General features: G+C 46.2%; 2 protein-coding genes across 6 annotated transcripts in view; one reads left to right on the plus strand and one right to left on the minus strand.

The window, feature by feature from the left end:
- Positions 1 to 2,002: 2,002 nt before the first annotated feature.
- Positions 2,003 to 13,951, minus strand: FASTKD3 (FAST kinase domains 3). Of its 4 annotated transcripts, none has more exons than XM_065905286.1 (7): positions 13,888 to 13,951; positions 10,040 to 11,517; positions 8,620 to 8,705; positions 6,221 to 6,395; positions 4,887 to 4,956; positions 4,436 to 4,550; positions 2,003 to 3,249 (listed from the first exon to the last, which is right to left on the minus strand). In XM_065905286.1, exons 2-7 carry the CDS (start codon positions 11,469 to 11,471, stop codon positions 3,151 to 3,153), a joined length of 1,977 nt encoding a protein of 658 aa, XP_065761358.1. In that variant the 5' UTR covers positions 11,472 to 11,517; positions 13,888 to 13,951; the 3' UTR covers positions 2,003 to 3,150. The 4 variants fall into 4 exon arrangements, with proteins under 4 accessions (XP_065761358.1, XP_065761360.1, XP_065761359.1 ...); XM_065905288.1 differs by lacking the exon at positions 13,888 to 13,951 and adding an exon at positions 13,781 to 13,867; XM_065905287.1 differs by lacking the exon at positions 13,888 to 13,951 and adding an exon at positions 13,007 to 13,175.
- A 137-nt stretch (positions 13,952 to 14,088) lies between these two features.
- MTRR (5-methyltetrahydrofolate-homocysteine methyltransferase reductase) overlaps positions 14,089 to 15,615 on the plus strand; it is a 33,080-nt gene continuing 31,553 nt past the window's right edge. For both annotated transcript variants that reach the window (XM_065905181.1, XM_065905182.1), the window contains exon 1: positions 14,089 to 14,155. The gene's annotated coding sequence lies outside the window, so the exon portion shown is untranslated. The remainder of the gene's footprint in view (positions 14,156 to 15,615) is intronic.

Consider the following 15,615-nt stretch of genomic DNA (forward strand, 5'->3'; position numbering starts at 1 on the left):
ACTCCTATTGGTGAAATCAGCAATCTCATATCTATTTGTTAGCCTAAACTCTTTTCCTAACATATCCCCACACACTTTCAGGATTAAAATTTGCTTTAAAACAAAGTGTCATCTAGTTTCAACCCTGAGAGCTCAGTTGGTGACAAATCCACCTGCAATGCGGGAGACTCCGGTTGATTCCTGGGTTGGGAAGATCCGCTGGAGAAGGGAAAGGCTAGCCATTCCAGTATTCTGGACTGGAGAATTCCATGGACTGTATAGCCCATGGGGTCGCAAAGAGTTGGACAAAACTGAGCGACTTTCACCTTCACTCCCATTTCCTGTGGCAGCCTGTCTGCTTTGTGCTGGGTGCTCTGGGCACAGCAGTCAGAAACCTGCCTCCGTCCTTTGAATTCAGCTCGTGAATTACTCCAGGAAGCCCCTTCTCTCCCCCCTGGCAGGCCCGAAATCTGGCTTCCAGAGTCCTGCTCCTGCTTCAGGACTGCCAGCGGGCTCATCGCTGTAATCACCCCCTCGTTTGTCTCCCGCACACAGAGCCTCTCCTCTTTCCTGCGTCCCTCTGGAGCTCTGACGTTCAGTGAGAGCCCAGCATTACCGTAGCTCTTTAATGAATGTTTGGTGAGTGAATGGAGAGCCCAGTGAGACAAAGTTTCGGCAGAGTACATTGCTAAAACTGCAGAACCGGTGTCTCATTCTGATCAGAACAATAAGGAACAAAAGTCCCAATGGATGAGAATTCAGGTAAATGGAAAAGGTGGATGAAGGTTTTAGGCTATGCTGCTTTCTTCATAGCATATTTAACGAACTACTGTAACCTCTTTGTACTAAAGCTTCCACAAAACCCTGCAAGGATCAGATTCAGAGTTTTCAGGTCGGTGAAGAGGTGGAGCTTAGGGGAGAGTGGTGTCTGGAGAGGGTAGGGTAACCCCACAACCTTCCCCATTCCTTGCCCAAGCATCTCTTTCCTCTGGCTGTTCCTGAGTTACATCCTTTTATAATCAACCTATATTCTGGTAAAACATTTCCATGAGTTATGTCAGCTGCTGTAGCAAACTGATGGAACCCAAGGAGGGGATCATCATTACTTTGCCAACAAAGGTCTGTCTAGTCAAAGCTATGGTTTTTCCAGTAGTCATATATGGATGTGAGAGTTGGACCATAAAGAAGGCTGAGTGCCAAAGAATTGATGCTTTTGAACTGTGGTGTTGAAGACTCTTGAGAGTCCCTTGGACTGCAAGGAGATCCAACCAGTCCATCCTAAAGGAAATCAATCCTGAATATTCAATGGAAGGACTGGCGTTGAAGCTGAAACTCCAATACATTGGCCAACTGATTAGAAGAACTGACTCATTTGAAAAGAGCCTGATGCTGGGAAAGATTGAAGGTGGGAGAAGGGAACGACAGAGGATGAGATGGTTGGATGGCATCACCGACTCAACGGACATGAGTTTGAGCACGCTCCATGAGACAGTAGAGGACAGGGGAACCTAGCATGCTGCAGTCCATGGGGTTGCAAAAAGTCAGACATGACTGAGCGACTGAACTGAACTGAACTGAAGGAGGGGGGTTATTGGAACCTCTGACCTATAGACAGTTGGTCGGGTCATGTGACAACCTGGACTTGTTTGTGACCAGCATGTCAAAGGGTGGGGGTGAGGGGACAGTCCTGTGGGCCTGAGCCTTCCGCCTGTGGGATCTGGAGCTCTCTCCAGGCAGACAGTGTCAGAACAGAGTTCAACTGTAGGACCTTCGGCAGCTGCTGAAGCACAGTTTGGTGGTGTGTGGAGATCCCTATCCCCCAACCCCCTGGCCAAAGCACACACTGAACCTTTCTTATCCCCCAAAACTTGTAACTCACCACAATGGGACAATGAAGCATACACAGTGAACTAGGTAATTTGAAGCCATGCTAAACTTACAAGTTTCTCCCTCCAAATACCCCCCAACTCTGCTTAGGTTGTCTTTTTCACATCTTTATATCTTTATGAAAAAAGGGCTCACATACCAATACAAAATTTTATTAACTAAAGGATTACTTCTGTGTAAATCTATAATTCTATATGTTCATAAGCACACCTATTTTCCTTGCTCCTTTTCTTACCATATATTACTTCCTCTAATAAAATACAAAAGAAAAAAATAGGAGATAAAATTTCTTACATTTGTTAGAAGAGCAAGTAAAAGTTTCTCAATATATTTTCAGTTAGTAGATAACCATTACAAGACACAACACTTAAAAAAATATAATGACATTTACTCACTCCTTTATTGTACTTGATCAGTTCTGTTTGATGTATAAAAGTATCTATGATACTAGTATTAAATAAAGATTAATTTTAAATTTGCTACTGGTAAGTGCTTAAAACTCAACATTGAAAAAACTAAGATCATGACATTAGGTCCCATCACTTCATGGCAAAGAGATGGGGAAACAATGGAAACGGTGGCAGGTTTTATTTTGGGGGGCTCCAAAATCACTGCTGATGGTGAGTGCAACCACAAAATTAAAAGACACTTGCTCCTTGGAAGGAAAACTATGACAAACCTAGACAGCGTATTAAAAAGCAAAGACATCACCTTGCCGACAAAGGTCCACACTGTCAAAGCTATGGTTTTTCCAGCAGTCATGTATGGATGTGACAGTTGGGCCATAACGAAGACTGAGTTCTGAAGAATTGATGCTTTTGAACTGTGGTATTGGAGAAGACTCTTGAGTCTTTGGCCAGCAAGGAGATCAATCCAGTCAATCCTCAAGGAGATCCACGCTGAATATTCATGAGAAGGACTGATGCTGACACTGCAGTACTTTGGCCACCTGATGTGAAGAACTGGCTCACTGGAAAAGATCTTGATGCTGGGAAAGATGGAGGGCAGGAGGAGAAGGGGGCAGCAGAAGATGAGATGCTTTGACGGCATCACTGACTCAATGAGTTTGAGCAAAACTCCGGGAGATGGTGAAGGACAGGGAAGCCTGGCGTGCCACAGTCCATGGGGTTGCCAAGACTCGGACTCGACTTCGTGACTGAACAACAACCAAAGTGTATACAAAGTACAAGGAAACAAGAGGCCCTTTCCAGATCATTCCATAAATAAATGGCTAATTCGCAAGTTCTTTCACTTTGTGAGCTCAGAAGTCCGTATTCATTCTTATTACCAATGACCACCTGAGTTTTGAGAAAATAGTTTTCCTTGTAAATAGTCCACTAATTCCAGTCTTGATTTTAGCATCTCAATCTCATAATAGGGTATCTGTGAGGAGAAGAAAAGAAAGCCGTCATGATCCTTCATAATCTGAAATCACCTGGGCTTCGGGGTACCCTGTCTGTCCGTGACGCCCGCCCCCACGGTGGAATGTCGGCTCCTGGGGGGAGGGCATCACAGCCGGCTCATGTGTCCCGTGTGCCCGGAGCCCGTGACGGTGCTGCCAGCGCTGAGAGGGGTGACCGGACAAGCACTAAACATGACCCTTGTCCCCAAGGAGCCTACAAATCAGGTACCAACTTAAAATATGCAATAAATACAAAAAATAAGCAGAAAATACAATGAACATCATGCTTTAGTACTGAGAGGGAGTTTCTGACACTTTACATCAGGGTGAGAGGTCGACCTCACTGGGAGTTAGGAAGGACTAGAACTGGGACCCTCCGAGGGGTGGGACCACTTGAGTGGCCTGGGCGAGGGAAAAGGCCAGAAGGGAGACCGCTGAGCTTCGAGCAGACGGCCTGGCTGCAGGCAAGACCACGGAGCGTCCGGAATGCTGAGATGCAGAGGAGCTTGACTTTATCCCATAAGCGGTAAGGAAACAAGGAAGGTTTCTGAGCACACTGGCAATGATTTGTTTTAGAAAAATTAATCTGGGTGTGTACAAGACAGAGTGGAAAAAAGTAACCACATAGGAAAGCAGAGAGCAGGGTGGTAGACAGCTTGGGGACAGGAACCTCCATTACACGCACGGTGACTGCTCACTTAAGACCCTGTTGAGTGATCCTCACACTTGATCTTAGCCAAAAGGCCGAGAAGCGATGTTGCGTGATCCTCAATGTAAAGACAAGTAAGAGTCTTAAACATTAGGAGTCGATGAAGGTCCTGGCTTTAATGGGCCATCTTGTCCATTTTATTCATTATATTAAGGGAAATTAAAATAGTCTAATAATCTAGCAATTCTAAAAGCAAAGTAAAGCATAGAGTTTTATATAGAGTTTAGGGATGTCTCACTTTTGGAAAACAAGTTTAAAAACCGTTTCAAAGTACCAATCAGCAGATAAGCATAATTAACAAAGTTGGCATTTAACTAGACTTGTCTTGACTTAACTTGACTTAAGTCTTGACTTAACTAGTCTTGGTCCACTGGGCTGACACACCATCTAGTACCCTGGGAAAAGCAAATCTGAACTAGAAATGGCTTTTGGGGGGAAAAAAAAAGGCAAAACCGTACCTGGACAACTTGATAACCAAGCAAGCGCAGGTGTCTCTGTTTAGTAGCCTCCTTCCCCAGTAAGTGTTTGCTATTCAGACAAAACCTTTTTGGACCATCAATGCACAGTGCTACTCTAAAAAACAGAACAGGAGAGAGGAACTTCATTTTTATAACAATCCAAAATATTCATATAGTTTTAGTTGCCAGAGTTTATTTGGGATTTGGCTATGCCTTTGTGCCCATACGGTTTTCAATTGACTCATGACTGTCATCCAATTATCTGATGAAAAAAGCACTCAACTTTATCAACATCAAGGTTCACAAAATGTTACAAGGAATTTCTAAAACTGGTATGCCATAGTGTTTATCTCCAGAACTATGTCTTCCTTTTCCACTTTCTTAACAAACAATCCTTGTGTATTAACCTGGACAAGTCTCGTAATGTACAGACCACAACGGTTTTCTTTACCTTTTATGTACATCTTCATCAATTGTAAATGGTAATACAAATCCGTCTTCATCTAATTTAATTTCAACATCTGGTGAGAGAAGAAAGGAAAAAGTCTTCGTGTGATACCCTCACAAACACTAGGTTCCTTCCCTTCTGGCTGTTTTGATTTCTTCCGCACTGCGTTTATCAACTGGGCAGAAGGCTGCAAAGTAACAACCACACCAGACAATGGTGAGAACTTTAATTTAATCAGAGCTTTGCCCAACCACATCAGGGTAAACTGAGAGGGCGCCCCTGCACTTGAACAAGGAGGGGCCCTCCGGGTCCCTGGGGCAGGACTGAGGCACACACTTTCACCCTCTCGGTAACAGATGGTGGGAACAGTGAAGACGATCCTACACAACTGGCACCCAGCGTCCCCACACTCCGGTGCCCCAGGGGTGGTGAGGCGGCCAGAGCCCTGACGTGTGGGCCCTGGGCATGCAGCCTCCCCGTCCTTCCCTATAAAAGGAGCTCATGAAGGAGGGGAGTGAGACGTGACCGTGTGAAGCCCAGGAACCCTGTCCTCTTTGAGCTGATTGTCCTCGACGCAACAGTGTGAAAGGAGAAGGCCCTTGACTCTCTAGGTAGTGCCGTCCAGCAAAACTTTCAGCGATGACGGAAACACTTATACCAGATACGGAGCACTTCAAGGGTGGCTAGTGCACTTGGGGACCTGAATGATGAATTTTTAGAATTGTAACTGGTTTAAATTTATACAGTGACCAGTATGGACAGCTGTATTGGAGAGCAGCAGCCTAGAGGACAAATGCTCATGTGCTCAGTTGTGTCTGACTCCTCGTGACCCCAGGGACTGCAGCCCACCAGGCTTCTCTGTCCTTGCGTGGAATTTTCCAGGCAAGAATACTGGAGTGGGTTGCCACTTCCTTCCCCAGGGGATCTTCCCGAGTCAGGGATCAGACCCGTGTCTCCTGCACTGGCGGGAAGGTTCTTTACCTCTGAGCCGCCTGGGCGGCCCTGAGAGGACAAAAACAGCTGACTATTACTGAATACTTACTGTGTCCCGGGTTTTAGTCTGAGCTACTTCATTTGTTTACTCTGGGTCACTATTCCTCTAGAATGAATGCCCCGAAAGGATGCCCAAAGACGTTCTGCTGCATGAGGCTAACCTGCAGGACTCCACCCAGAGTCCTGACCCTTCATCCCTACTGCCCACCCCTGTTCCCATTTGCCTTCAGTGCAGGACCAGCTCCACTTTGTTTCCAGACCAGTGGTGGCTACTAAGGCCCACATGTTCCATCAGAGGACTGTATGCCAAGGTTTAGTTAACAACAAAACTCCCCACTACTTACCTATTGTGTAGCAATAGGGTGTTAACACTTTTGAAGCAAAATACAGTCTTGCTCCTAACAGGTCGATCAGTCCAATCATCACAGATTTATAAAGGTGAAAATCCATGGGGGTCTCCAGGGAAGAGCACGGAGTAAGAAAGGATTTCACTTGAAACTTAGGAAGAAGTTTTGGACCCTAAAAATGTATGTGCAAATGTGAAAAAGAAAAATAAGGTACAAAACCAGAGAATGCTGCCTGAGTATAAAAATCTGACCCAAAATTACTTTATAGGCTGGATGTGTCTCTAAGATTGAGTACAAATAACTTTCTCAAAATGGCAATACCAAATATTCTTTTTATAAAAAACGTTTCATTTTGAACTGGGGTATAGCTGATTTAACAAACAGTGCTGCAATGGTTTCAGGTGAACTGTTAAGGGACTCAGTCATGTACATACAAGTATCCATCCTCCCCCAAGCTCCCCTCCCCTCCAGGCCGCCACATAACATTGAGCAGAGTTCCCTGTGCGATCCCTGACTGGTAATCCATTTTAAATACAGCAGTGTGTACATCTCCAACCCAGACTCCCTAACTATCCCTTCCCCTTGGCAACCATAAGTTCGTTCTCTGAGTCTCTGTTTTGTAAGTAAGTCCATCTGTATCGTTCCTTTTAGATTCCACACATAAGGGCTATCATACGACATCTCTCCTTCTCTGACTTCACTCAGTATGACACTCTCTAGGCCCATCCATGTTGCTGCCAATGAGACAATGCCAAACATTCCTGTTATAGTTCAAGATTTAGTTATATTCCTGTTATAGTTCAATAATTCAAAATATCTTTTCAATGTGTTTTAAATGTAGTCAGTGGTCACAAGAAGAAAAAAAGGATGGAAGGAAGGAAGACAAAGAAAGCAAGCCAGCTCAAGAAATATTCCTAGAGCTCTTAGAACCACTTTAAGGGGCTTGAGGCCACCCAACTGAGTTTTCAATAGTGGAAAATGTGATAGAGCTGACATTTCAATTTAGTAAGAAAAGGAAAGCTATGTAATGGTGCTAGTAATTGGTTATCCATCTGGAAAAGAAATAAGCTACAGTTCTGCCACACATTACAGGCTTTAATCAACTTCGGGTAGATTAAAGATCTAAATGTAATAGGAAAATAGTATTTTTTAAGTTCAGTAAAATATTTATACTACCTTAGGAGTCACAAAATATTCAAAAACAACACAGGAAACCCAGCAGCCATAAAAAATGAACTGATTTGACAATAGAAAACAAAAATTTCTGTGTAGCAAAAAGGCATCATAAACAATATTAAACTGAAACTAAAAAAATTTAAAACAACAAACCAGGAGAACATATGTGCAACACACATAATAGTTAATGTCTTTTACAATGTGTTCTAGGGCTTCCCTGATAGCTCAGCTGATAAAGAATCTGCCTGCAATGTGGGAGACCTGGGTTTGATCCCTGGGTTGGGAAGATCCCCTGAAGGGAAAGGCTACCAACTCCAGTTTCTGGCCTGGAGAATTCCATGGAGAATTCTATATAGTCCATGGGGCTGCAAAGAGTTGGACATGACTGAGTGACTTTCACTTTCACTAGGACAAAAAAACAAAACAAAAAAGACAAACAACCCTAAGAAATAAGAATTAAGGCATAACGAGGCAATTCACAGCAAATGTAAATGACCAATAAACACGTGAAAATATGTTCAACTTCATTACTGCTCATTAAAATGCAACTGAAACATGTGACATGACATTTCATTGAGTCGAATGACAAAATTAAAGGCGCTAAGAACATACTGTGACAGAAATGGAGGGAGACAGTCACTTTCATTCACTGCTGGTGAAATGAGGCATCTACAACTATTAGGGGGAAATAAATCCATCAGTGTTTGCCGAAAATCAATCCAGTCATCCAGAGGACGAGGCGGTTGGACAGCATCACTGACTCAATGGACAGGAGTCAGAGCAAGCTCCGGGAGATGGGGAAGGACAGGGAAGCCTTGCGGCCAGCCCATGGGGTCCCAAAGAGTCGGACACGACTGAGCAACTGAACAGCAACATCCCATGGTCAGGAACCTAGTCTTTAGATTAAAACAACAAGAGGGTTCCAGTATGAAAGGGTATGTATGCATGTTTATGACAGCACGGCTGATCAAGACAAGTATTGGAAAAGGCCTCTAAGTCCATCCACGACGGGTGGAATTACTAGAAAAAAGTCTACCTGGTAGCAACTGACTCCAAGTGAATGAAAACTCTGTTTTTTAAAGCGGTTACTCAGCTCAAAAGAGAAGGAACTTAAAAGATGACTGGGGGTGGGTGGTTAATGGGAGCAGTGGTGGAGGGGAAGAAGGAAGCAAAGAAACCCATTCCTGTAGGGAAATAAAGCAATGAGCTCATGCTTTTACCTTATAGAATTGGCATTCTAGAATCGAGGTTAAGAAGAGTTGGGTCAGTTGCGCTAGGCTCAGTCTGTCCAAATAGGACTCTTCACCTGAAACACAAAGCATCTCAGTCAGAGTTAAGTTTGAACTTTGGTGTGTGCAATCAGAGAAAGAACAGCCAGAATGCACAATGTTAACTGTGACCATAAAGAAGCACTGAGCACTAAAGAACGGATGCTTTGGAACTGTGGTGCTGGAGAAGTCTTGAGAGTCGCTTGGACTGCAAGGAGATCAAACCAGTCAATCCTAAAGGAATCAGTCCTGAATATTCATTGGAAGGATTGATGCTGAAGCTGAAGCTCCAATACTCTGGCCACCTGAGGTGAAGAGCCGACTCACTGGAAAAGACCCTGATGCTGGGAAAGATTGAAGGCAGGAGGAGAAGGGGATGACAGAGGATGAGATGGCTGGATGGCATCACGGACTCAAACGACACGAGTTTGAGCAAATTTCGGGAGATGGTGAAGGACAGGGAAACCTGGCGTGCAGTAGTCCATGGGGTCTCAAAGAGTTGGACATGACTGAGCGACTGAACCACAATGATGTTAATTAATTCACTCTAATAAGATACCTTTAAATGACACTAGGGAAATAACTTGTTAGAATTAATCATGCCTTCCTGCCTGTCATCTCAATGAAATCTCATTCTGGCTTTCAAGAATGCAAGCTCCTAACTGGAGAATATAATTAAAAGTGACAAATACATGTTAGAATTAGAATTAGTGGGGAATTCCTTTTACCTATGGAGATCTAGATTCTTACAGATTTGGGTGGTCTTGAATTAAGATGAACATCTCTCACAAAAAAGGACAGGATGTCCCTGGTGGTTAAGTGGGTAAGACCCCAGGCTTCCACTGCAGGGGGCATGTGTTTGATCCCTGGTCAGGGAAGTTCCACACGCAGCCAGTTAAAGGAAAAAGAGTGATACAACTGCTGTCATCAAAGCTCCTTACACGTTATAATGATACTGCCATTGTCATCACCAGACCTCGACAAGAAGATTGTTTCTCAGCTAGGGCAGCAGGGTCTGTTTACCCAAAAACGCTTTATCTCTCTAAGCAATGTTCTACCAGTCTTTAACCTTGTGTTTATGTGAGCATCTGCAACTTAGATCTCTTCTTCAGATCATAGTGGAAGGAAAAATAAAGGCTCAATAAAAAGGTACATGCTGTGTGTGTGTGTGCTTAGTCGCTCAGTTGTGTCCAACTCTTCAGAGGGGCAGCCCGTCAGGCTCCTTTGTCTGTGGGATTTTTCAGGCAAGAATACTGGAGTGGGTTGCCATCTCCGCCTCAAAAAAAAAAAAAAAAGAAAGCTATATACGTGACTTGAAAACATCAAGTTCAAATGCTAAGTTTCCTACTCTCAGAAGTTATAACCAACTCACCTTGAAGCCGCTGGAGAAAATATGGGCTGAATATCTTGGCCATAAAATTGACTGGATGGCGCTCAATAAGTGAACATGAATGGAGAAGCTTCAGCAGTGTTTTTGGGGGGAAATGATTGAAGTGGGTTAACAGCATGTTTTCTAGCTTTCTAAATAAAGCAGAAGCATTTGGGGGCAGATAGTTGAGTTTTCCAAATGGCTCAATTAACTCGGCAGTTTGACTAGGTGAAAATTTTTCTGTTTGACAAACAAAAGTTTCTGCCACTGCATTGAAGATGGGTTCTGAAAGGATCAGCTTTCTGCTGCAGTACTCCATGACTCTGCTGACAAGCTCAGGATCCAGAGTGAGACACAGTGAGGCGACATGCTGCTCCAGGGTTTCTGTAAAGAATCTGTCACTATGCCCAAAGTATATGAAGGCCTCTAAGACCTTTCTGAGCTCTTCACTAGTGAAACGAGCGATGTGACGCACGACGTATTTACTCAGCTTGATAACCAGGGGAAGTGCCTGAGTCTGATCAAGGACCACTAGGGCAGTGAGCATCTGGCTCATCAATTTAGGACTCAGGTTGGAAACTAGTGATAGAGAAAAGTGATTGATCTTATTTAAGAACCTCTGCTGTTGGTCTGCTTTTTCAGGACTCGCCTGCAGTAGTCTGTAAAGGGTCACGATATCCTCGGGGGTAAATGTTGCCAAACTTTCCCCTTGCAGTTGATATACGATCAGGTCTAGCGTCGAACAACCTGGACCGTGCAGTTTAATCAGACTTTCCCCCAGAATACAAAGACTGCGAACGTCCAGGCCGCCCCTTTCAAGACGACGCTGGCATTCTGCCTCCAGGTTCATCAGCGAGTGACTCTGGGCATCCCCACACAACAGAGTCAGGGCTTGAAAAGCAGTCACCAAACCCGCATTCGACAGATTCGAGGGATCCCGTCCAAACCGATCACACAAAGCTTGAAAGGCACTACTCTCCAGTATTTCTTTCGGCGACCTTTGATTTTTTTTTTCCACTTCACAAATCCGACGTAAGGCTTCTGCCATCATAGTATCAGGCAAAGTCTCCAGTGTGCTTATAAAACGTAAGACTTCTCCTGATGAAGTGAAGCTGTTTATTTTCCTGTAAAACGTCTGTTCGTCCACATTTTTAACATTGTGCTCAAATCTGTCCCAGTTGTGTACTTGAGAGAACCCTGGCTCCCCAACTGGATGGAGGTCATTTCCGTTCTCTGAATGAAACTTCTTACAATGGGCATGATGGAACCGGACTCTGATGGGCCCAGGTTGCAGCGACCAGAACCACGGACACAGATGCTCTTTCACTGTCCTGTGAACATGATTTACATGCTGAGTTTTCAGAGCAGCCAGAGCTCCGTGTATCCGAAAATCAGATAAGTGACAGAGGTTCCTCCGTAAGGTAACTAAAGCCATGCCATCAGATTCTCAGCTCCTCTTGAGTTACAACTATGTTAAAAGGCTGAAAAAAAAGAAAAAAAAGTAGTCAAATATATTAGAGCACAGTTCATTCAACATCAATGCTTATGAAACTAAGGATGAGTACCCAAAAGGAGTCATTCCCACGAAACATCTCCCACTCAAACATTAGTACCACGTTACTCAGAAGTAAAAAAAGAACAAAATTGTGCCATTTGCAGATATTTGGATGGAACTAGAGACTGTTATACAGTGTGAAGTAAATCAGAGAGAAAAACAAATATCCTATATTAATGCATATATGCGGAATTTAAAAAATGGTATAGATGAACTTATTTGCAAAGCAGGAACAGAGACACAGACATAGAGAACAAGGGGGGAGGATGGGTGGGATAGATGGGGAGGCTGGGATTGACATATAAACACTACTGATACTACATATAAAATAGATAACTAAAGACAGTGACTGTGGCCATAAAATTAAAAGACGTTTGCCCCTTGGAAGAAAAGCTATGACAAACCTAGACAGTGTATTAAAGAGCAGAGACATTACTTTGCCGACAAAGATTTGTACAGTCAAAGCTATGGTTTTTACAGCAGTCATGTATGGATGTGAGATTTGGACCATAAGGAGGGTTGAGTGCCAAAGAATTGATGCTTTTGAACTGTGGTGCTGGAGAAGAGTCTTGAGAGTCCCTTGGACTGCAAGGAGATCAAACCAGTCAATCCTTAAGAAACTCAACCCTGAATATTCATTGCAAAGACTGATGCTGAAACTGAAGCTCCAATCCTGTGGCCACCTGATGCAAAGAGCCAACTCACTGGAAAAGAACCTGATGCTGGGAAAGATTGAGGGCAAAAGGAGAAGGGGATGACAGAGGATGAGATGGTTGGATGGCATCACCGACTCAGTGGACATGAGTTTGAGCAAACTTCAGGAGAAGGTGAAGGAAGGGGAAACCTGGTGTGCTGTAATCCATGGAGTCACAGTGTCTGACATGACTGAGTGACTGAACAACAATAACAAATGAGAACCTCCTGTAAGCACAGGGAACTCTACTCAGGGCTCTGTGGTGACCTAAACAGGAAGGAAATCCAAAGAAGAGAGGATGTGTGTACACATGTATCTGATTCACTTTCTTGTATAGCAGAAACTAACACAAATATAGTTGTAAACTAACACAACATAGTTGTAAGGCAACACCTATACTCCAATGAAAACAAACAACAGCAAAAAGGCCTAAGTACCAGAAGAGCGACTCTGCAACCTAGAGCTTAGAATTGAAACTGTTTACCTCAGATTGGGATTCGAACTCACATGGCCAGACTCAAACCCAGCCAAAACCCTGCTTGGGACTTCAACCCACAGTGGTTGAGATTCCAACCTAGCCAAAACCCTGCTTTGGACTTGAACCCACGTGGTTGGGACTCCAACCCAGCCAAAGCCCACAGTACCTGGTTTCAGGACCTAATGAAGCTCAAGTTCTTTATGAATTCAGTGAGACAAAGTGATAGGTAAGAAGTGGACTTACTCAGATAGAGAGAGAAGCACACTCCATGGAATGTGGGCCATCGCAGAGGGTGAATGTGGCTGCGAAATTAGGTGTGGTTAGTTTTTATAGGCTGGGTAATTTCATATGCTAATGAGTGGGAGGATTATTCCAACTATTTTTTAGGACGGTGTGGAGATTTCCAAGATGTTACAGAAAAGCGGTTGGATCTCATAATCATCGCTATCATCTATTGGGCAGTGTTATGTTTAATTCTCCCAACAACACAATGAACTAAGTACTTTAACGTCATCTTAGAAATGAGGAAACCGAAGCACAGAGATCTCACGTTGTCCAGTTCACACAGCTAGTAAGCGGCTGAGCCAGACTTCACCTCGGGTAGTCTGGTTCCTACGCACGCCTGCTATGTGTTGGCTGACGGAAAGAACTGCACTTGGTGCAACGTCCTCAAAACACACAACTGAAGTGACCATTAATTCACACGGCAAGGGTGAAAAGAGCAGCTTCAAGATCTCCGAGGGTTCGGTTTCCCCTCAGAGTTAGAATCTGGCACAAGAAGGTCTAGCTTTGCAGATGGAGGGGGGAAAAAAAATTAAAACGCTTATCAACGAAGGGGAAAGGTGGCCGGCCGGTCCACCCCTGACCAGCCCCGCTGTGGGAGACCCAGGAACACGAGGGTGCGGGACAGCGGGGGACGGGGCGCCCGAAGGGGGAGCCGCGTCCTCTCTGGAGGTAGAGGACCTGACCGGCCGGGCGCCCCCAAAACGAGCGCCGCGGAATCCTACGCTCAGGCACCGGGAAAGGCGGGAACCGCGTTTGAAGAGCGGGACGGCGAGACGGGGAACTAGTGTGAGGCCCCGCACGCCGGGACAGCCAAGCCCACAGCCCGCCTGGATACCTACCGGACTCCGCGCACGCCGGGGTCCCAGCAACCCACGCGGCTCAGCAGCCTCGCCGGCCTCCGTAACTCTCGCCCTTCACCGGAGGGGGCCTCCGGCGCGTGAGCCAAGAAGGGGCGGGCGCCCCACGCCCAGGCGCGCGGTGATTGGCCTCAGCTCCTTTGCCCGAGCCTCCTTATTGGTCCCCGCGCGAGGCGGTGTGCGCAGGCGCGGGAGCCGGGGCCTGCGGACCCTGAGCTTTTTCCTCAGCAGCCAGGCCGGATTCCTTCAGGTGAGTGTACCCAGCGGCCGCTGCTGCCAGATCTGGGCGACCGGCGGCGCTCTCCGCGTCCCTCCTGCCGGCCCAGGCTGGACGCACGCGGGGAGGAGGTCAGGACTCCGACCTGGCAGGGCGGAGGGCGGGCTGCGCCGGGGACTCGGCCCTGCGCCCTCACCGTCACCTCCCGGAGGCGCCGCGGGGCGTGCAGAACGGCGGAGCCGGTCCCGCAGGTTCTTGTGGGCCGTTCCTCCTTCGGGGTCTGTGGTTCCGAACACTTTTCCTAGACGGGAGTCGAAGGGCACGTTGGGGCACCGGGTTATGGGGAGGGACGCGGGAGGCAGGGACGCGGACCAGCTGCAGGCGCTGGTTCTCCGCCCCGACCTTGTCCTGCGGGTGCCGGGGACCCCACCTCCTGAAAAACGTGGGCTGCAAGTGCCTGCTCCGTGAGGTGGTTGAGGGCCGAGGGTCTCACGCAGCGAGCATCTCGGACGGCGCCTGTGGCTCCTGCGAAGTGCCCCGGGCGCTTGGCTTGGATAGTGTTTGAAACCCTTCCCATCACTGCGCTGTCGTGCTTCTGGATCAGCTCCGTGTGTGGTGTTAACGTGTCGTCCCCTTACCCTTTTATCAAGAGTTGGAAAGAAAGAAGAAAGATAGCGCTCAATCGTGTCCGGCTCTTGCGATCCCATGGACTGTAGCCCGCCAGGCTCCTCCGTCCATGGAATTTTCCAGATAAGAATACTGGAGTGAGTTGCCATTTCCTTCTCCAGGGGATCTTCGCGACCCAGCAATTGAACCCAGGTCTCCCGCAATTGCGGGCAGATGCTTTACCGACTGAGCTATGCAGGAAGTTTTTGTTTGTTTGTTTGTTTTTTTCAATCCAGAGTTAACCTCTTGCGTACCCGCTGTATCCAGCGATGTTTTGTTCCGCAGGTTGTTACCTGCTTTTAGCATCCTGCTTGTTAATACTGTGCTTTTACCTTTTAATTCCTTCGTGTCTTTTGTCCTCAGATCTAATTGGCCAGAGGAGCAAAAAAGTATCTGCGGTTCGTTCCCCAAAAGCTAAGTTTTTGTTTGAGTTTCAGTTTGCCCTGCGTGCTTAAATCGCTTCAGTCGTGTCCTACTCATTGTGACCCCATGGATTGTAGCCCGCCAGGCTTGGCAACCCAGTCCAGTATTCTTGCCTGGAGAATCTCATGGGCAGAGGAGCCTAGTAGAAGTAGTTTAGTCGCTAAGTCGTGTCCGACTTTTGCGACCCCATAGACAGTAGCCTGCCAGGCTCCTCTGTCCATGGGATTCTCCAGGCAAGAATACTGGAGTGGGTTGCCATGCCCTCCTCCAGAGGATCTTCCCAACCCAGCGATCTAACCGGGTGTGTCTTATATCTCTTGCATTGGCAGGCAGGTTCTTTACCAGTAGTTTACCTGGGAATCCTGAATCCTTACGTATTGACAGTCTGTCAGGTTCAGACACTT

This window comes from Muntiacus reevesi, chromosome 14 (assembly GCF_963930625.1).
Source record: "Muntiacus reevesi chromosome 14, mMunRee1.1, whole genome shotgun sequence".
Lineage (NCBI taxonomy): Eukaryota > Metazoa > Chordata > Mammalia > Artiodactyla > Cervidae > Muntiacus > Muntiacus reevesi.

What these genes read in the sequence shown, in the direction of transcription:
- FASTKD3 (XM_065905286.1), bottom strand. Translation starts at nt 11,471, where the DNA reads ATGGCTTTAGTTACCTTACGGAGGAACCTCTGTCACTTATCTGATTTT. An exon ending in TAGAATGCCAATTCTATAAG is followed by an intron (nt 6,396 to 8,619) that starts GTAAAAGCATGA and finishes ATACATTTTTAG; the next exon opens with GGTCCAAAACTTCTTCCTAA. An exon ending in ACCCTATTGCTACACAATAG is followed by an intron (nt 4,957 to 6,220) that starts GTAAGTAGTGGG and finishes TTCTCTCACCAG; the next exon opens with ATGTTGAAATTAAATTAGAT.